Source organism: Saimiri boliviensis, chromosome 1 (assembly GCF_048565385.1).
Source record: "Saimiri boliviensis isolate mSaiBol1 chromosome 1, mSaiBol1.pri, whole genome shotgun sequence".
NCBI lineage: Eukaryota > Metazoa > Chordata > Mammalia > Primates > Cebidae > Saimiri > Saimiri boliviensis.
In genome coordinates, this window is record NC_133449.1 from 193,979,967 (window position 1) to 194,002,593 (window position 22,627).

The 22,627-nt window shown below is 36.3% G+C and overlaps 1 protein-coding gene across 3 annotated transcripts in view; it reads right to left on the reverse strand.

Annotated features, from left to right (window-relative positions):
- COMMD10 (COMM domain containing 10) overlaps nucleotides 1-22,627 on the reverse strand; it is a 194,657-nt gene that overhangs the window by 108,819 nt on the left and 63,211 nt on the right. The window contains exon 6 of one of the 3 annotated variants that reach the window (XM_010339622.3): nucleotides 8,019-22,079. The exons of the other annotated variants lie outside the window; for them this stretch is intronic. Coding sequence (XP_010337924.3) covers nucleotides 22,062-22,079 — 18 coding nt within the window. The 3' untranslated portion in view covers nucleotides 8,019-22,061. Of the gene's footprint in view, nucleotides 1-8,018; nucleotides 22,080-22,627 lie in introns of those variants that run through there. 3 annotated transcript variants of the gene reach the window in all.

Genomic DNA, 22,627 nt, shown 5'->3' on the forward strand with positions numbered 1-22,627 from the left:
AACTCATTCTCCATCAGTTTTGTTCCCTTGCTGGCAAGAAGTTGTAATTCTTTGGAGGAGAAGAGGCATTCTGGTTTTCAGAATTTTCAGTCTTTTTGCACTGGTTTTTCCTCATCTTCGTGGATTTATCTACCTTTGGTCTTTAATGCTTGTGACCTTCAGATGGGGTTTTTGAGTGGATGTCCTTTTTGTTGATGTTGATGCTAATCCTTTCTGTTTGTTAGTTTTCCTTCTAACAGTGAGGCCCCTCTTCTGCAGGTCTGCTGGAATTTGCTGGAGGTCCACTCCAGACCCTGTTTGCCTGGGTATCACCATCATAGGCTGCAGAACAGCAAAGACTGCTGCCTGTTCCTTCTTCGGGAAGCTTAGTCACATAAAGGCACCCACCAGATGCCAGCCAGAGCTCTCCTGTATGAGGTGTCTGTTGATCCCTGCTGGGAGGTATCTCCCAGTCAGGAGGCATGGGAGTCAGAGACCCACTTGAGGAGGCAGTCTGTCCCTTAGCAGAGCTTGAGCGTTAGAAGCACAGCATTTCAATTTATCTACATGAGATGGTGCAAATAAAACTTGTGTAAACTTCCCCTAGAGTGCTTGCCTGTGAAGAATTACAATTATCCTGAAAAAAATGAATGTGTTTGGCTAGAGTCTTAGACTTGTAATTAGAAGATCTGGGTTCAAGTCCTTAGCTCTACAAATAACAATAAAAGGAATGTTGTACATCTTTATAAAAAATAACTTATCTTTGCATTATATAGTTCAAAATACATTTTCCCTTAAACAATTATGATCAATAACAACATTAAGGAACAACTGTTATTATTGCCATTTTACAGAGAAATAGACTAGATTTAGACATGCCAAGGATTAAAGCTATAGAAATATTTAAATGTGCTATCTCATTCAGCCATAGAATGTCTAGGTATCCCACAGGTGATGCAGGATAGTTCAGGATGACACTCTTAGTGAGTGTGCCACCATAGCTGACCCAACTCATTGCATGTCCCCAAATATGATTTGACCAAAAAAGCGTAAGATGAACCACCTGTCAGGGGCAGATACAGAGTAATCAAGTATTATAAGCTGAATTCTTGTATACCCCCAAATTTATGTTATAGCCCTAAACAACGTGGCTGCATTTGGAGATGGGGACTCTAGGAAGTACTTAAGGTTAAATTAGGTCACAAGGGTACAGCACTGATCTGTAAGAATGAGTGCCTTTATAAGAAGAGACACCAACTCTCTAAAGACTAGATTAGAAAATAAGATAAGAAAAAAGAAAAAAAGCCCAGACATGGTAGCTCACACCTATAATCCCGCACTTTGGGAGGCCAAGGCAGGCGAATCACCTGAGGTTGAGAGTTCAAGACCAGCTTGACCAACATGGAGAAACCCTGCCTCTACTAAAAATAATACAAAATTAGCCCGGTGTGGTGGTACATGCCTGTAATCCCAGCTACTTGGGAGGCTGGGACAGGAGAATCACTTGAACTCGGGAGGCAGAGATTGTGGTAAGCCGAGATTGCACCATTGCACTCTAGCCTGGGCCACAGGAATGAAACTTCATCTCAAAAAAAAAAAGAAAAGAAGAAAGAAAAAAATTAAGTAAGAAAGAAGAAACACCAGAGAGCTCACTCTCTCCCAGCCCCCACCCCTACACACACACACACACACACACACACACACACACACACACACGGTCATGTGAGGACAAGGAAGGCAGGAATCTACAAGCCAGAAAGCCCTCACCAGAAACTAAATTTGCCAGGCCAATGATTTTAAACTTCCCTCTAGAATTGTGAGAAATAAATGTCTTGTTTTTTAAACTACCCACCCTGTGATATATTGTTTTGCAAGCCCTAGTAGACTAATATACCAAGTACATAAGATGTATGTGATGGCTAATTATTAATTTATAGTAAGAAATTACAATTACCAAAACTACTCCTTAATTACAATTACCAAAAATACTCCTTTTCAGAGCTGGGCTTGGAGCAAAGCGTGAAAGCAAGGAGAACTTGATAAAGAGGATCTTTTATATAGCCTGAAGTATGCGTTTCACTGCAGGCACTCCCTCTTCAATAAAACCAGATAATTCAGACTTCTCTCATTTTAATTCCCTTTCATTGTTCACTAATTCTCATCCTAGTCTCAGAGAATCTCTTTGGGCCTCAACAGCATAAGGACATGTCAGAAACTTGAGAGGGATACACACTTCCTTTAAATATGTTTTTTAAAAATGAGAAAATTAGAAAAGCTATAAGCATAGACTGAGATCAACACTGACTTAATCACTGACTTTTCATATCTTGGTCATGATTTATTCAGTGTAGATCCAAGTCTTTATGGGTGCTTTACTCTAGTCTCTGAGGGCTTCAGACAAATTCCAGGGCTCAGGCTATACCTTCTTTCATCCTACTTTGCCAAGAGCACATTATAGCCTATTAAGTGCTTGTATGTAAAATATCATATTTGAGCTGTACAACACACACCCCCTAAGAACATTATAAAATTTCCCCCAAAATTATGCAACTAACTCTTAGTAAGTGGTGAAACCCAGATCCACACTCTTTTAACTATTTCAGATATTCTTATGGGTAAACAGATGAAGTAACCCGTAACCCAGAATTTCCTTGAAATAAAGATACATATGGTCATTTGTAAACTACAAGTTAGCTTTTATAATTAGTGTTTTAAAAGCTAACTGAAAATGGACAGTTACTATTTTTGCTTAATATTTTTATTTCATTAGCAGTAATGGCGTCAACACCTGACAACACAGGCATGCTCACTGAGACTTTTCTAAACTGATGAAAAATTAATCATAGAATTATCTAAAGCTTTGTGTGAACAACTGTCAATTACTCACACTTATTTGTAGGCAGTGGAAAAATGAATCAGAAATACAAAATAGAAATTAATCCAGAAGGTTATTTTTTACATTTTTGGGACTGAATCTCACTGTGTCACCCAGTGAGATTGGGCTGGAGTAAAGTGGCCTTATCTCAGCTCACTGCAACCTCAGCCTCCGGGGTTCAAGCAATTTTCCTGCTTCCGTCTCCTGGGTAGCAGGGATTACAGGTACATGCCACCACATCCAGCTATTTTTCTGTACTCATACAAAATTTTAGTAGAGACGTGGTTTCATCATGTTTGCCAAGCTGGTCTCCAACTCCTGACCTCAAGTGTTCTGCCCACCTCAGCCTCCCAAAGTGCTGGGATTACAGACATGAACCACCACACCTGGCCTCAGAGTGTTATGCTGATTAAGGAAAATAGTTATTAAGGAAAATAAATAGTTATTTCCATCACCCCTTTGTAGCTAAACCTGTAACTTCAATGGTAAAGGGTAGAAAATAGGTTTATTTACTAATGTGCAAGTCAACCAAAAACATACATGCATTTTACGCAAATGGAAACTGGGTGGTTTTCCCTTGAACATCATTTAATTTAAAAACTTAAAAGAGACATATAATTTCATCTTTTCTCAAAAGCATAGAAAGTATTCTAAATAAAAAATGGTTTAGAAAGAAGACATAACTTGAAGCTTTATAATATAATAATAAAAGAGTAATCTCTTATAAATTCAAGAATGGTATACCATAAAATTAATCCTATATACTGTAAACTAGTCACAGCATCAAGACAGTTTCCTTGTGTTGATTTTTTGGTTCATCTTTTGTGTGTGTGTGTGTGTGTGTGTGTGTTATTTTTTTATTTTTTATTTTTTATTTTTTTTTTTTTATTGCATTTTAGGTTTTGGGGTACATGTGATGAACATGCAAGATTGTTGCATAGGTACACACATGGCAGTGTGCTTTGCTTCCTTCCGTCCCCTCACCTGTATCTGTCATTTCTCCCCATGCTATCTTTTCCCACCTCCCCACCCCCCTACCCCTCCCCCATTTCCCCCCAACGGATCCCAGTGTGTAGTGCTCCCCTCCCTGTGTCCATGTGTTCTCATTGTTCAACACCCACCTATGAGCGAGAATATACGGTGTTTGATTTTCTGCTCTTGTGTCAGTTTGCTGAGAATAATGGTTTCCAGGTTCATCCATGTCCCTACAAAGGACGTGAACTCATCGTTTTTGAAGGCTGCATAATATTCCATGGTGTATATGTACCACATTTTCCCTATCCAGTCTATCATCGTTGGGCATTTGGGTTGGTTCCAGGTCTTTGCTATTGTAAACAGTGCTGCAATGAACATTCGTGTGCATGTGTCCTTGTAGTAGAATGATTTATAATCCTTTGGATATATACCCAGTAATGGGATTGCTGGGTCAAATGGGATTTCTATTTTTAGGTCCTTGAGGAATCGCCACACTGTCTTCCACAATGGTTGAATTAATTTACATTCCCACCAACAGTGTAAAAGTGTTCCTATTTCTCCACATCCTCTCCAGCATCTGTTGTTTCCCGAGTTTTTAATGATCGCCATTCTAACTGGTGTGAGATGGTATCTCAATGTGGTTTTGATTTGCATTTCTCTGATGACCAGTGATGATGAGCATTTTTTCATATGTTTGTTGGCCCCCCGTATGTCTTCTTTTGTAAAGTATCTGTTCATATCCTTTGCCCATTTTTGAATGGGCTTGTTTGCTTTTTTCTTGTAGATCTGCTTTAGTTCTTTGTAAATTCTGGATATCAGCCCCTTGTCAGATGGGTAGACTGCAAAAATTTTTTCCCATTCTGTTGGTTGCTGATTCACTCTACTGACTGTTTCCTTTGCCGTGCAGAAGCTGTGGAGTTTGATTAGGTCCCATTTGTCTATTTTGGCTTTTGTTGCCATTGCTTTTGGCGTTTTGGTCATGAAGTCCTTGCCTACACCTATGTCCTGAATGGTTTTGCCTAGATTTTCTTCTAAGGTTTTTATGGTATTAGGTCTGATGTTTAAGTCTTTAATCCATCTGGAGTTAATTTTGGTGTAAGGTGTCAGGAAGGGGTCCTGTTTCTGCTTTCTGCACATGGCTAGCCAGTTTTCCCAACACCATTTATTAAACAGGGAATCCTTTCCCCATTGCTTGTTTTTGTCCGGTTTGTCGAAGATCAGATGGTTGTGGGTATGTTGTATTTCCTCTGAGGCCTCTGTTCTGTTCCATTGGTCTATATCTCTGTTTTGGTACCAGTACCATGCTGTTTTGATTACTGTAGGCTTGTAGTATAGTTTGAAGTCCGGTAGTGTGATACCTCCTGCTTTGTTCTTTTTGCTTAGAATTGACTTGGCTATGCGGGCTCTCTTTTGGTTCCATATGAAGTTTAAGGTGTTTTTTTCCAGTTCTGTGAAGAAGGTCATTGGTAGCTTGATGGGAATAGCGTTGAATCTGTAAATTACTTTGGGCAGTATGGCCATTTTCACGATGTTGATTCTTCCTAACCATGAACATGGAATGTTTCTCCATCTGTTTGTATCCTCTCTTATTTCGTTGAGCAATGGCTTGTAATTCTCCTAGAAGAGGTCCTTTACGTTCCTTGTTAGTTGTATTCCTAGGTACTTTATTCTCTTTGTAGCAATTGTGAATGGCAGTTCGTTCTTGATTTGGCTCTCTTGAAGTCTATTACTGGTGTATAGGAATGCTTGTGATTTTTGCACGTTGATTTTGTATCCTGAGACTTTGCTGAAGTTGTTTATCAGTTTCAGGAGATTTTGGGCTGAGATGATGGGGTCTTCCAGATATACAATCATGTCATCTGCAAATAGAGACAATTTGATTTCCTCCTTTCCAATTTGGATACCCTTTATTTCTTTTTCTTGCCTGACTGCTCTGGCTAGAACTTCCAGTACTATATTGAATAGGAGTGGTGAGAGAGGGCATCCTTGTCTAGTGCCAGATTTCAAAGGGAATGCTTCCAGTTTTTGCCCATTCAGTATGATATTGGCTGTTGGTTTGTCGTAAATAGCTTTTATTGTTTTGAGATACGTTCCGTCAATACCTAGTTTATTGAGGGTTTTCAGCATAAAGGGTTGTTGAATTTTGTCAAAAGCCTTCTCTGCATCAATCGAGATAATCATGTGGTTTTTGTCTTTGGTTCTGTTTATGTGGTGGATTACGTTTATGGACTTGCGTATGTTGAACCAGCCTTGCATCCCCGGGATGAATCCTACTTGATCATGGTGGATGAGCTTTTGATATGCTGTTGCAATCGGTTTGCCAGTATTTTATTGAAGATTTTTGCATCTATGTTCATCATGGATATTGGCCTGAAATTTTCTTTTCTTGTTGAGTCTCTGCCGGGTTTTGGTATCAGTATGATGTTTGTCTCGTAAAATGATTTGGGAAGGATTCCCTCTTTTTGGATTGTCTGGAATAGTTTCAGAAGGAATGGCATCAGCTCCTCCTTGTATGTCTGGTAGAATTCAGCTGTGAACCCATCTGGACCTGGGCTTTTTTTGGGTGGTAGGCTCTTTATTGCTGCCTCGACTTCAGACCATGTTATTGGTCTATTCAGGGTTTCGGCTTCTTCCAGGTTTAGGCTTGGGAGGTTGCAGGTGTCCAGGAATTTATCCATTTCTTCCAGGTTTACTAGTTTATGTGCATAGAGTTGTTTGTAATAATCTCTGATGATGGTTTGGATTTCTGTGGAATCTGTGGTGATATCCCCTTTATCGTTTTTTATTGCATCAATTTGGTTATTCTCTCTTTTCTTTTTTATTAATCTGGCTAGTGGTCTGTCTATTTTGTTGATCTTTTCAAAAAACCAGCTCCTGGATTTATTGATTTTTTGAAGAGTTTTTTGTGTCTCTATTTCCTTCAGTTCTGCTCTGATCTTAGTTATTTCCTGTCTTCTGCTAGGTTTTGAGTTTTTTTGATCTTGCTCCTCTAGCTCTTTCAATTTTGATGATAGGGTGTCAATTTTAGATCTCTCCTTTCTTCTCATGTGGGCACTCATTGCTATATATTTTCCTCTGGAGACTGCTTTAAATGTGTCCCAGAGATTCTGGTATGTTGTGTCTTGGTTCTCATTGGTTTCGAAGAACATCTTTATTTCTGCCTTCATTTCATTGTTTATCCAGTCAACATTCAAGAGCAAGTTGTTCAGTTTCCATGAAGCTGTGCGGTTCTGAGTTAGTTTCTGCATTCTGAGTTCTAACTCGATTGCACTGTGGTCTGAGAGACTGTTTGTTATGATTTCTGTTCTTTTGCATTTGCTGAGGAGTGATTTATTGCCAATTATGTGGTCAATTTTAGAGTAGGTGTGATGTGGTGCTGAGAAGAATGTATATTCTGTGGATTTGGGGTGGAGAGTTCTGTAAATGTCTATTAGGTTTGCTTGTTCCAGGTCTGTATTCAGGTCCTGGATATCCTTGTTGATTTTCTGTCTGGTTGATCTGTCTAATATTGACAATGGGGTGTTAAAGTCTCCCACTATTATTGTGTGGGAGTCTAAGTCTCTTTGTAAGTCATTAAGAACTTGCCTTATGTATCTGGGTGCTCCTGTATTGGGTGCGTATATATATTAGGATCGTTAGCTCTTCTTGTTGCAGTGATCCTTTTACCATTATGTAATGTCCTTCTTTGTCTCTTTTGATCTTTGTTGCTTTAAAGTCTATTTTATCAGAGATGAGAATGGCAACTCCTGCCTTTTTTTGCTCTCCATTTGCTTGGTAGATCTTCCTCCATCCCTTTATTTTGAGCCTTTGTGTATCCTTGCATGTAAGATGGGTTTCCTGGATACATCACACTGATGGGTTTTGGCTTTTTATCCAATTTGCCAGTCTGTGTCTTTTGGTTGGGGCATTTAGTCCATTGACATTTAGGGATAGTATTGTTATGTGTGAATTTGATGCTGTCATTTTGATGCTACCTGGCTGTTTTGTTGGTTAGTTGATGCAGATTCTTGATTGTGTTGATGCTTTTTTACCATTTGGTGTGTTTTTGGAGTGGCTGGTACTGGTTGTTCCTTTATATGTGTAGAGCCTCTTTCAGGAGTTCTTGTAGAGCAGGTTTGGTGGTGATGAAATCTCTGAGTGCTTGCTTGTTCACGAAGGATTTTATTTTTCCTTCACTTATGAAGCTTAGTTTGGCTGGATAGGAGGGTTCATCTTCTTTTTCTGTTTTTTTTTTTTTTTTTTTTTTTTTTTTTTTGAGACAGTTTTGCTATTATTGTCCAGGTTGTCTTGGCTCCTTGTAACCACCACCTCCTGGGTTCAAGCAATTTCCTGCCTCAGCCTCCCAAGTAGCTGGGATTACAAGCTCCCACCACCATGCGTCGCTAATTTTTTGTATTATTATTATTATTTTTTTAGTAGAGATGGGGTTTCACCATGTTAGCCAGGCTGGTCTCAAACTCCTGATCTGAGGTTATCTGCCTGCCTCGGCCTCTCAAAGTGCTGGAATTATAGGCGTGAGCTACCACGCCTGGCCCTGGCTTATCTTTTTTTAAAATTATAAGACCTTTTCAAGAAGAAAAGGCCAATAAATATTTTTTTAATTACAAAGATGCTTTTAAAAATCTAAGATCCCGCTAGTAGACACTAAGAAATATATTTTACCTTTTGATATTAAAAGTATTTGTATATATCTAATGCTAAATTATCTAAAAATTACTCACTCCAGTAAAATAATTATTTCCTTTAGCTTAGGTCTAAGTCAAGACTCTTCTTATTTGAACCTCTAAAGAAGTGGTAAGGAGCCCCACAGGTGGCAGAGAGGTTTCTAGAAACAGAGAGGAGTATAAGCAGAACAAATTCTGAACAATGCCTGGCTCCCTCACTCCCATTCACCCAACAAGAGTTGCTCCATTTTTGTCAGATATATATTAGGACTCTGAATATCTGAAAAATTTTTAAGAGTGCTGTATCTAAAATAGTTCCAAAACAGCTAGTCTGAAGTAGACACTAAAAGGTGTTCTATGCAATCATCAAACACTGATGGACACATTTACCACCATCTCTCTAAAACACTGAGATTTCTCATCTTAATCTCACAAAATTGACCAAACAGCATATAAACTGTTCCATTGGACAGCAAAGTTACATTTTTGTTGCTCATTATAATATTAATCTACAATTTAATGTTTTCAACCAAATGAGTTCTAAATTGGCAAGTTCAATTACAGGGAATGATAAATGTACATAATCCACTCAGCTCAGCAGGGACTTGGCTACTGTGCATGCCCAATACATACACTCTTTCTTAGAGCAAATAAATTTACCAAAACCTACTGGGTCAGATCATAACCTATCCTGGTATCTTGGTAGCTAAGGATAGAGACAATAGTTACTACAGATTATAACCCATGTCTAATTGAAATTTTACAAACATCACACACTATATATATGCGATATCTATCTACATATGTACATATATAGATACATCACTTATCTATATGTGCTATTATGTAGTAGCAGCCTTATTATTTTTTTTTTTTTTTGAGACGGAGTTTCACTCTTGTTACCCAGGCTGGAGTGCAATGGCGTGATCTCGGCTCACCGCAACCTCCGCCTCCTGGGTTCAGGCAATTCTCCTGCCTCAGCCTCCTGAGTAGCTGGGATTATAGGCACGTGCCACCATGCCCAGCTAATTTTTTGTATTTTTAGTAGAGACGGGGTTTCACCATGTTGACCAGGTTGGTCTCGATCTTTCGACCTTGTGATCCACCCGCCTCAGCCTCCCAAAGTGCTGGGATTACAGGCTTGAGCCACCGCGCCCGGCTAGCCTTATTATTAAATAGTCACTGCCATGCCAATCTAAAATACCTGAATGGTAACTATTATGCAACTTCTGGGTACTGGAAACAAAATACCCACTCACAAAGCTATCAATAAATTATTGTACTTATCTGTTTATAGCAAAAAAATTCATAAATTTAAATAGGTCAATGAAACTACTTAAGGTACATACCTATAATCTTCATATTTTTGTATACTTCAGAATCAAATGAGGTCAACAGCTATTACAATCAGTCAAAAAGTAGCAGAAAAAAAAAATCAAAATGGGGATGAAAATTGGACCATCATTAACATGAGGGAGAAAGACTTCTGGTTTCTCATTTTTAAAAAGATCATGCTGTAACTAGCAAAGTATGTTTAAAAGATGATTTAAAAGCCCACAGAACATAGGTTGCACTGCAGGGGTCCACCTATACATTACTTTTCTTCCATAAAAGTTATATGAACTATACCTGCTCTCCTGCCTACCTTACCTCCTCTATCTATTCTGCCTCCGCCATCCCTGAGATGGCAAGACCAACCCTTTCTCTTCCTCCTCCTATTCAACATGAAGATGATAAGGATGAAGATATTCATGATGATCTGCTTCTACTTCCCCTTTATGAAGAGATAATATATTTTTTCTTCCTTATGATTTTCTTTATAACATTTTTCTTTAACTTACTTTATTGCTAATATATATATATAAAATACATAAAATATGTATTACCTGACTACTGGTTATTGGTAAGGCTTCTGGTAAACAGTAGGCTATTATTAGTTAAGGTCTTGGGGAGTCAAAAGTCATATGCTGATATTTTACTGCACAGGGGGCTGGTGTCCCTAGCCCTGGCATTGTCCAAGGGTCAACTGTACTTATAACTGCACCTGAGATTCTATCCCCAATCACTTGTAAGAAAAAAATTTTTTCAGTAAGAATTTATTGTAAAATTTATTGTAAGAAATACATTTAGTCAGCTTTTATTATGCACCTGGCACTACACTATTATATATACGTTATCTCAGTCAATTCTTCCCACAACCCTAGGAGATAAGTATTCACATCCCAATTTTAAAGATGACAAAGATAAGAACACAGCAGAGGAAGAATTTAAACCAGGTGTGCTGAATCCAAAGCCTTTGATCTTTCTAATCAGTAGCTTCCAGACATTTAGATTTTATAGACCAGTACAATACAGATACACATGCACATACACATATACCAAAAACCAGCCAACTGGCAGACTTCATGGGGCCATCAATATTTTATTTCCCAAGAAGTGATATATTTTTTCAAAGCCCTACTCTTTACCAACAGTATTAATTTTAAAAAACAAAATGATACTAACATAAAAAAATACCTGAAAATAAGAAACAAACCTTCTGGGGGGAAAAAAAAGCCTTATACTAATATTTTCAACACAGAATAGCACAGGTTCTCCAACTGGCAAATGAGAACAGCTGTACTGAATCACACTGCTTCCTGCAAGAGAGAGACAGAACACAGAACCTGAAACGTTCTACATCTGCTTCCTAATTTCATTACAAAGGTGATGAGAATATATGTTACCTTAACTAAACCCATGGGTTTCCTGAAATTTTTATATGCCAAGGTTCCGATGACCAAGAAAATTACAGAGGCTTTAAAAATAAGGAAGTTTCTGGTATCAGCAGATTGTTCATTTTCAATACAGGTATTACTTTGTACTTTCACAGATAACAGTGCTTCCTTAGGCTTTTTCTTCAAATAAAACCTTTAGATCTGATACAATCAAAACAGTTGTTAAACGAATATAGATCCATTACCTTGTACCTAAGAGATGCATCCATCTTCAGTTGTGTTCCTGTCTTTCTAGCTTTATCTACCACGTTTAATTAAAAAGAGCAAGGATTTTGTCTTCATCATGTTCTAATACAGCATCTGATATTAGCATGCTATGTTACTATGAGAGGGTCAAAATAAATTAGATGTAGTTCATTGCCAAATGCCAGAAAAAATTCATTAACAAATGAATTTGAGCTAAATTTTCAGAGTAAATTTATATTTTAAAAAAACTCATAATTCCTCAAAACGTTAACCTGCAGCAAAAGTTGTAACAATTCTGAAACATGTATATCTAAATACTTATTACAGTCTTTCCCATATCTCTTCCTAGTCTCTCCTTTACTTGTCAGGTGGAAAACAGGTTCAAGGGTCTAGCTAAGGAAGCAAATAGCAGAAAACAACCTCTTGTTTGCTATCTCACTGCACTTGAAATGGACCTCTATAATCCACTACCATTTATAAGCATCTCGCATATCAACATCACATTAGATACTTTACTACCTCCAATTCCTGGTCCATAACTATTCCATCCTGAATTGTCCTCAGATATCTTAAGAATGAAGTAGACTCACTAAAAACTTAAAGTTTCTGAATGATCACTTGGAAATAAAGTTCATAGTTAGGAAATAACATTCGGGTGAACATATTTGGCAAATTCTTTCTTTTAGGTGTGAAATAGTATCCTGATTTATATATTACACTTTACATGGTACAGTGAATAGTACCCTGATTGATTTACTATACTTTACATAGCAGAGTATACTGACTAATCTTTACATGGTACAGTTATATGAACTGTTCAAAGAGTTTAAAAATTAAAATGAACAGTGTTGCTTTTGGCATTGACTCCTTTTAAAGTCATAATACAATGTTATTGAAACAATCTATTGATACTGTAAATGACATGCTTTCTGTTTTTTTAAAAGCCACTAGAGAGGCGAATTAAGCATTTTTTCCAGGCAATACATTTAGATTTCAATCTTAATAAATTTAGTCATTGTGTATACTCTTCCTTTTACCCAGACCATGCATTCCTTTTTTCACTTACTTTTTAGGGTCTAATTCAAATTTATTTTCCTCTGTGGAGTATTCTCCCTGTGGATCTAGACAATAACAACCCCATGCATCTGTGCACTCACCCTGTACTTGGAATAAACCTCCACAGTTCATTATCATGTATAAGCATCTAGCATTTCAGACATTGTTTTAGGTGCTTAACGTATTTCCCAATTAACTGCATTGCATACAAGCCTTTTTCTCTCACATCACTAAGTCTGTCCAGAGCAGGAACCTTAATATCCTTTTTATCTGCTCAGCCCCAAGCTCAGAACTTGGATCAAGAGTGACGGGAAAGACACTGCAATTATTTGTAATGTATGGTCAGGGATGGCCTCTCTCTGATACTTGAGTAGAGACCTAACAGAGGGTCTGTTTTATTATTATTGATTATTATTATTAACATGATGGTCAAGTATCAGCACTCTCTGATACTTGAGTAGAGACCTAACAGCATTCCATGTGGATACGTAGGGAAGAAGCATTCTAGAAGAAGAAATGAAAAGTGCAAAGGCCATGAGGCAAGAGCATTTTGGAGTGTCAGGAAAAACAAGGCAACTTCTATAGTTATAACAGAGTGGAGGGGCTGCAGGGGAACGGTCACAGGTGCAATCAAATAAGGCAGCATGAGTTTAGATCACATAGGTCTTACAGGCCACCCTAAGGGCTTTGGGTTTTACTTTGAGTTACAAGGAAAGCCTGTAAAATACACAGAGCAAATAAATAATCTGAATTATATTTTAAAAGTATGACTATTATGAGAAGAACACACTATAGAAGACAAAGGTAAAAGCAGAGGGACTATAGGCACAGACGACAGATTCATGTCAAATGTAAATGATTAGCCACAGGAGAAATAAAATTTCCTGGACTTCATTTATGAACATGCTGACCTAGACCCTCTAGTCCCTGTGACAACTGCAAAAGATGTTAACACCTGTTACTTATCAAGCGCAACAAAATTGTCAATAAATTAGTCTGAACTCAGGAAAAAAACAACTGTTTGCAAGGCAAATGACACTTCATTTACAAAGGTCTTTATATAATTCTTAAAGCTTTAGATGTGGATCCTCAAACCCATCAGATTAATGAAAGGCACAACTACAAAGACAGAAATGAATTAGTCTTTCAGGAATAGGAGACTTTCACACTAAGGATTAACTAGAAAAACTTGAGAAAATATAATTTAAAATGAAAATTTTAAAACATTTGCTGGCTAGGCATGGTGGTCCATTCCTATAATCCCAGCACTTAGTGAGGCTGAGGCCAGAGGATTGCTTGAGCCCAGGAGATCAAGGCTGCAGTTAGCTATGATCACATCACTGCACCTCAGCCTGGGGGAGACAGTTAAAGGAACGGAGAGTAAGAGAAGGGAGGAGTGAGAGAAGAAAGGAAGGAGAGAAGGGAGAGAGAAGAAAGGGAGAGAGAGGAGGGAGGAAGAGAGGAGGGAGGAAGAGAGAGAAAGAGGAGGGCGGGGGGATTACTATTATTAACATGAAGAAAAAGGAAACCACAAATAGTAATCCTCAGCCAGACCTTTTTAAATATAATAAACTTGTATTTCTCAAAAATTGGAGTACCTCAATTTGTTAAGATAATTGACTTCTATAATTTCTTCTTACATTAATAAATATGATGTATTAAATTTAATGGTTTAAAATGAAGAAAAATTAAATAGATAATGCTACTAATATAAAGGTAAACCCCTATTGTCTAAAGAAGTGTAAGTAAATCCTACAAGAGTAGAAACTGTGGGAGACAGTCATATCTGGATGCAAATCTAATTAAAATAATTTGGCTGAAAGCAATAAAATCACAATCAATATATCTGAAGGGGAAAAAATAACCATGTTGGAATGCTCCAAATTAGGCACACATTAAACTAATATAGTCACATTCCTGCCTTTGTCAATTTAAATATTAGCACCTGTCATCTATACTGTCCTCTCCTTTTCTCACCAGAATACACAGGATGTCTGTTTATCGACAAATTTTTACAAAAATATATTTAGCACATATAGAATATATAGTTAAGAATCTTTTCTTTCTCCTTACAGGCTCTGATGCTATAAATCAATAGAAAATAGAAATAGACCAGAGACTTTCTTAATGAAAATAGTACTGTTTTTAAATTGAAAGAAAGGAGAGAGAATCTGTAGATTCTGATAGCATATATAAGTAAAACGTAAGAAGGAAAAAACACAAACCACCCAAACTATCAGTTAACAGAAACTTGATATTTATGTGAATTTAACTATGATTCACTTGTATTAATTCAACTATAAACTTTGCAACAAGAAATAGAATAACTGAATAATGCAGACAATTAAGTCCACAATTCCCCTGAAAAAGTGTAAGCCCCAGAGTGCATGTGAGATAGAAAAGGTATATCTCCTGTTTCCTCAGTCAGTGCATGTCAAGGTCTCGTGTGTTTCCAGGATCTCATGTGTGCTAAAGGTACCAATGTTAAAAGATACGTACACGTGTTCTGAATGCTTAAGTAAAGAAATAGCAATAGTTCCAACAAAACTGCGAAAGAAAAATAACACAGCTGTCATGCATTTAATTAAAGTTATACTGGGATCCAGTGTGGTACTTTCCTAAGGAACTCCCTCGCCCTCTCAAGAACAGCCTTGTCTCTGAGATGATCATCTTTCACACTAAAGTGAAACCCAAAATTCCAACCCTCCATAAAATGACATCCTATTGTTTATTTAAAAAAATACTATCATTTCTTTTAAAGTTTCTATGCAAAAAGAAAAGAAAAGTTTTGTGGTCAAGGCTGCCAGAGATGAAGATTATGGAAAACCATGTGTGATGAATAAAGATGGCCTTTGTATATAGCTTTGGGCCAATTTGCTACACAAATCACTTAATGCGTATCAATCAATTATAAACTAAGTCTTACCTAAACTATCTGAAAGAATTTTTATATCAGAGCTCCAAAGATTACCTGAAACTACTAGTAAACCAAAATTCCTCAACAGGAATATCAAAAATGAAAAGCACCCAGGTGAACAGCACTCTCAGAAAGCAGTTCATGCTTGTCTTCTGTCAACTAACACAACTGACTGGTGGCCACATATTGCATTGCTCAGGAAATGATGCAACTCACCGCTAGAAACTTTTGAGATCACTAACAATAAACTACCCAGTACAAATTTCAAGTTATAAATTGAATATGAACATTTTCTATATCTGATCAGTAATCAGACAATGGAAGAGAAAACTAGATTCAAAAGAAAAGTAACAAAATACTTTAAAATTTCGTTTTCTTTCCATTTCTCAGTAAAATCATGCTTCCCAAGTCTAACTTACATTCTGGCACTGACAGTAAATGATATGTTTACACTCTACAAAGCAGATAAGTAACAATGCAGCTTGAGGTTAGGTGGCTGGGAACTCAGGTCTCCTCAGACACTGGCTGCCCCAAGGGCATATGAAGTCAATCAGTATCTCAGCTGACTTCTGGTCTACTTGTATTGTGGTTGAATAACTAAACTCTGAATAAAATCCAGTTACGGATTCTATTTTATGCCCCAAAATTATCTGATTCTCTAGTACGGTAAGTGCTCCATCACCCAGAAAGCCCCACTGGGAAAAAAAAAAAAAAAAAAAAAACAGGAAAAATTCTCAACTCAACCCTTTATCAAGGTCATTCTCTCAGTCTTCACATTTGGCAAATGGAAATAAATCACCTACTCTGAGGAGAGCTTCATGGCTATCAAAAAATATTTAAGAGCAAGATAGAGATTATGAGAATAGGGTTTAGCAGAGACGCCACGGATCACACTTAAACAGGTGGCAAAGCAATTATTATGGAAGCAAAGTGGCTACTTTATTAAGCTGCAAATTATTTTCAGCCTTCTGAGCCAATAAAAGTAACTCATTGGTTAATAATTTCAAAGTTCCAATGAGAAAAAAAATATAAAAGCCCACAGAACAATACCTGGCACATATTAATTGATCAATAAATTCTATTATCACTATTGTCTTGATCATTTGCATATGGTAGTATCAGGTATCGGGAGTGATTACCGTGTGCTCTGTAGCTACCAAGACCCTCAGCTTTGATCAGCTCCATCCAGGTTGCAGGAGAAAGAATGAAATAGCTCAGCCACTTGCAAACTTTATATAATATTATGAAGAAACTAGATATCCCCTCAGCCTCCAAATGAGCCCTGACCCACACTTGCTTTTCGATAGAAAATGTCCTCATGAGAAAGGCTTACTTTTTTCAGGAATAACTATTAATTAGACTCCATTTTAATTTGTCTTTTTAAACTTATCCTATATCTTAGCCTATATAAGAGCTGTCCATCTCCAAAGATTACTGCTTTTAGGAAACATATAGCCAAAATATATAGGATAGGTAGCACTATTTTATTCATAAAGGTCATTTATGTGTACCATCGAAAAGATGCACAAATATGCTATTATGTGGCAGCAGTATTATTAAACAGTCACTACCATGCCAATCTAAAATACCTGAGTGGGTAGCTATTATGCAACTTCTGTATAGCTGCAAACAAAATACTCACAAAGCTATCTATAAATTGTTGTGCTCATCTGTTTATAGCAAAAAAAAAAAAAAAATTTCACAAATTTAAATAGGTTAATGAAACTACTTAAGGTGCATGCTTATAATTTTCATATTTTCTTGTACTTTAGTATCAAATGAGGTCCACGCATAATATAATCAGTCAAATAGTAGTGAAAATAACGTAATTAAAATGGGGCTGAAAATTGGACCATCATTAACATGAAGGAGAAAAACTTCTGGTTTCTAATTTAAAAAAAAAGACCATGCTGTAACTAGCAGCATACTTTTAAAAGATTATTTTTTCTTTTATTCCAAAATTGACAATTAAATAATACTACCATTCACTTCCTCTTTTAACCAAAAATAATGATTACTTTATGCCTGCCTCAATGGAGTGTTTTCTTTTTTTTTTTTTTTTTTTGAGACGGAGTTTTGCTCTTGTTACCCAGGCTGGAGTGCAATGGCGCGATCTTGGCTCACCACAACCTCCGCCTCCTGGGTTCAGGCAATTCTCCTGCCTCAGCCTCCTGAGTAGCTGAGATTACAGGCATGCGCCACCATGCCCAGCTAATTTTTTGTGTTTTTAGTAGAGACGGGGTTTCACCATGTTGACCAGGTTGGTCTCGATCTCTTGACCTCGTGATCCACCCGCCTCGGCCTCCCAAAGTGCTGGGATTACAGGCTTGAGCCACCGCGCCCGGCCTAATGGAGTGTTTTGAGGTTATTTGTAGACTTTTGAGTCCTATAGCTGAAAGCTACTAAGTAAATACAAAGTATTACAATTAAGGATAATGATATAGAGCAAAATTTTTGATCTACATTTATAGTTGGCACATTGCCATACTACCCCTGTGGATTTCTTCTTTCACAGCTCACACTCTATGAAAGGTCACTGTGAAAAAAAAAAAAAAAATCCCACAGGGAAGGAGTTCAAGTAATCTACAATAGAATATTAGTAATTATGGAAGTGGTATTCTTCCTCCATATTCATTTGAGACTCATTTCTACTAAAGAGAAAAGGAACAGTGATTTGTTTAAAATGATGGCTACAGACAACTCAGTCTCAATTCTATTAGTCAGGTTACAAAGCAGATTACTGTACTACTGCATAGTTTTTTTCAAAGAGCAAATTATTGTACGAGCCACCAGGCCAGTATTTAACAATTCTCCAAGATAATATATTCGTAAAAATTATTTACCAGAATAACTCATGTTCCTAATATAATAAACTACAGCACTCCAAATTCAAATTCAACTAACATTAACATTAGTCACTATGTGAGAACCATTATAATAGGCATTTCACAAACATTATTTTATTTAACTCTATCAATAATCCTAGGAGACAAGTATTACCTACATATTTTCAAACTGGAGAATATGCCACAGAAAATTTCCCATAGTCTCAGAATTTAAATTCAGCCTTCTCACTTCAAGTCTAATGTTCCCTCTATTGTATCAGATTAAGTTCTCATCTAGCTGTGCCAATAATCAACTTACACATCATTTAACCTCACTGGGACTGAATTTTCTCATCAGTAAACTTAAAGGGTTGATTTATTTCTAAGAGAGTGTGTGTCTTTATAAAATGTACCATTTTAATCATTTTAAAGTGTACAATTTAGTAGCTTCCAATACAACCACAATGCTATCTAATTCCAGAACACTTTTACCACACCAAGAAGAAACTCATACCCATTAAGGTCAGCTCTCCATTCTTTTCTTCTCCCAGAGGCTGCAATTATAAATTTCTATGGATTTGCCTAACCTGGATTTTTCATATAAATAAATTCATATAATAAGTGACCTTCTGTGTCTGGCTTTTCAAGATTCATCCACATTATAACACATATCAGTACATCAATCCTTTTTATAGCTCAGTAATATCCCATTCTATGTATACAACACACTTTGTTTATCCATTCATTCACTGATAGACACTTGGGTTTGCTATGATCTGAATGTATTCCTTAAAATCTGTATTTTGAAACATAATCACCAACATAACTGTTAAAAGGTGGGACCTTCAAGGGGTGATTAAGTTATGAAGACAAAACACTCATGGAAGGGATTAAGGCACTTAAAAAAGCTCAAAGGAATGAGTGTGCTTGTTCTCTCTTCTCTTCTATTATTTAGAGACACAGCAAGAAGACCCTCACCAGACAGTGAATGCCAGTCCCTACATCTTGAAATTTTCAGCCTCCAGTACTGTAAGAGATAAATTTCTGTTCCTTATAAATTACCTAGTCTCAGGTATGTTGTTACAGTAGCACAAATGGATTGACATAGGGTTATTTCCATCTTTTAGCTATGAATAGTTCTGCTATAAATATTTGTGTACATGTTCATGTTTGAGCCTTTGTTTTTAATTCTTTTGGGTATATACCTAGGAGTGGAATTGCAGAGCCCATGGTAATTCTACGTTTAAATTTTGGAGGAACCACCAAACTGTTTTCCACAGGAGCTGCAACATTTTATGTTCCCACCAGCAATTAAGACGGTCTCAATTTCTCAACATCCTTACCAACACTTATTTTCCTTATTTGAAAAAAATTATAGCCACGCTAGTGAGTATGAAATATCGTTATGATTCTGATTTTCATTGCCCTAATGACTAATGAGGTTGACCATCTTTTCACAGTTATTGGCCAACTGTATATCTTCTTTGGAGAAATGTCTATTCAAGTCTTTTTGCTATTTTAAAAATTACGTTGCTGGCCAGACACAGTAGCTGGCACTTAGTGACCACCTGTAATCCTGGCACTTAGAGAGGCCTAGGTGGGAAGATAGCTTGAGCCCAGAAGTTCAAGACCGGCCTGGACAACGAAGTGAGATTCCGTCTTTACCAAAAACAATTTTTGTAATTAGTCAGGCCTGGTGACAGGTGCCTGTAGTCCCAGCTCTACTGAGGCAGGAGGGTCACTTGAGTCTAGAAGACTGAGGCTGCAGTGAGCTATGACCGTGCCACTGCACTCCAGTGACAGAGCAACTCTTCTCAAAAAATATTAATAAATAAAATAAATAAAGAAAATTGGGGTTTTGTGTGTGTGTGTGTTTGCTGTTGAGTTGTAATAGTTCTTTATTTACTCTAAATACAAATCCCGTAATATGATTTATGTAATTTAAAAATGTTTTCTCCCATTCTCCAGGTTGTCCTTCCAGTTTCTTGACAACATCATTTGATATACAAAAGATTTCGATTTAAATGAAGTCCAATTTATCTTTTCTCTTTTGTTGCTCATGCTTTTAGTGTCATATTAAGAATTCATTGGCAGAAAAAAAAATATTGACAAACACATATAAAATCCCTTTTGGCTAAAAATTCCACAACCCTTTGCTCATTCCATAAATAAAGTTGTACCTGGACAATTCTCGTCATTTTACTGTTGAGAACAATGAAGGTATTATGCTGGGATATTTATTGTACTGCTCTTACCAACGAAGAGGCAGCACATTAAATATGGGTAAAATTACACCTTTATAATGGATGGGGTGGAACTTCTTTACGTCTGAAAGAAACTTCGTATCTACTCTGTTATAAAGAAGAAACCAAGAGGGGAAAGATAAAGAAAGGAGGAAAGGGAAGGAGCAAAATCTCATGGTTTGGGAACCTCATAAATTAATAAACACCCACACAGTTTTAAGACATTCTGAACTATATGTCTCAACATATTAATCCCTGAAAAAGGAAGTCTCCCAGCAATAAAAATCAAATATTTTGGCAATTACTCGAATTCCAACAGGATTTAAATGAATAGCATTTCTAAAATCTAATTCCATCACTTTAGTCAACATGTTAGAATCTAGTATTTTAAATATGGCTTTAAAGGAAAATGTACTACTGAAAAACTATTTGAAGAAATAAATTATATTTACCAAAAAAAGAAAGAAGAAATGGAACATACAAACAACAGAATCCTATGTAGTCATTTAAAATGATGTTGCTGAGTAGAAGCTCATTTACTGACAATAAAAGATGTTGTTTACAATATAATGCTTTATGAGGAAAGAAAACTTACAATGGACAGATTTGGAAAGATATATGCTAATTAAATATGTCACTCAAAGTGATTACCTCTAGGTAGAATTGTAGGTGAATTTTCTTACATTTTCTGATTTTCCCTCAGTGTAAATTACTTGTATAATTTTAGAAAAGTATAAAAGAATTTTTTAAAAGAGAAAATCAAGATTCTTTAAACATGAAATTTATAAACAAGAATTTCTTTCTACATACTCATTTACTATTACATTTCATCTTCAACCAGTATATAATATGTGAAATACCTGTTTTAGTTAACAATAGACAACAATCACAACAAATATAAAGTTTCACTGATGTCATAATAGCACAGTTACTGACTGTATGCAAAATTTATATAAATTCCAAATAGTCAACCGGTTTTTAAAAGCTTAAAATATGATATATTTTTTAAAATTTTGTATAATTTGCTACTTCATTGATTATACTTAAGAATCAAACATTTATGAAACAAGTAAGTTACAAGAGTTTGTAAAAGATTATATTAATCCTGCCTGCCTCTTTTTTGTGCTGGTAGTAAAGGGTGGGATAATCGGTGAGATAAAAGACAACACTGCTTCATCAACCCTGTTTCTATTCCTTTGTTCATCTATGGCCCTAGTTATGGTATATTTCCACTGCCTTATGAATATCATTTTCCAACATATGATAAAATAACTACAACTGACTGTTCCCTGTACACTAACTGAACAGCTGTCTTCAGCTGATCCTCAAATATATCCAGATATAGACCAAAAACACAGAACTGATGGTGCTGAGTTGATGCTAAATACCCAAAAAGAAAACACACAAACCAGACTCATAATCAGTAGGCATCTTAGGATAGCCACATTTCCAAATAAGTCCAGTGATGTAAGACTTGAGGATCTGATTAAATCCTTAAAGCACTTCAGTTTTTTTAAATATGGACATGACATTTCCGAAAGTTTGCAGTTTTGGATCAAAAGTATTAAGGACAGCTGAGAAACTGTGAAAAACAAAAATAAAGAGAAGATTTTAGATAAAAACTTAATAGAAGAATCTTCCTTTTCCCAACACCATAAAACAGCCAAAAGTGTCCAACAATTTATTCTGAGAAATATATAGTTACAATTATTCTTCCTCTTCATGTAAGTTTAACTTCCTTTAAACAATTATCATATAAAGGAAAGAAAAAAATCTGAAAAAACTATAATCTTCACAATCCATTAAAGACATATTTAAGTATTCACACAGTAACTAACACTGTAAACATGCTTAAAATCTTATTTAAACTATGCCAGGAAAAAAGAGTGTTTGTCAACTCCTTTTATTGCCAAAATAATTGGGACTAGATTCAATATTCAATAATGCAATTTATTCATAAGAAAACTTAATCTAGACATCTTTACCTTGTCTTGAAGGCAAAATTTATAATAATACCCTCAAAATCAGAACACTAGATTCAGAAGAGCAATTCAGAAAATCACCACTCATGTTTGAAAGCTAGTAATTCAAACAACATATAAAATTTTCACATGAAATTAATACTCCACT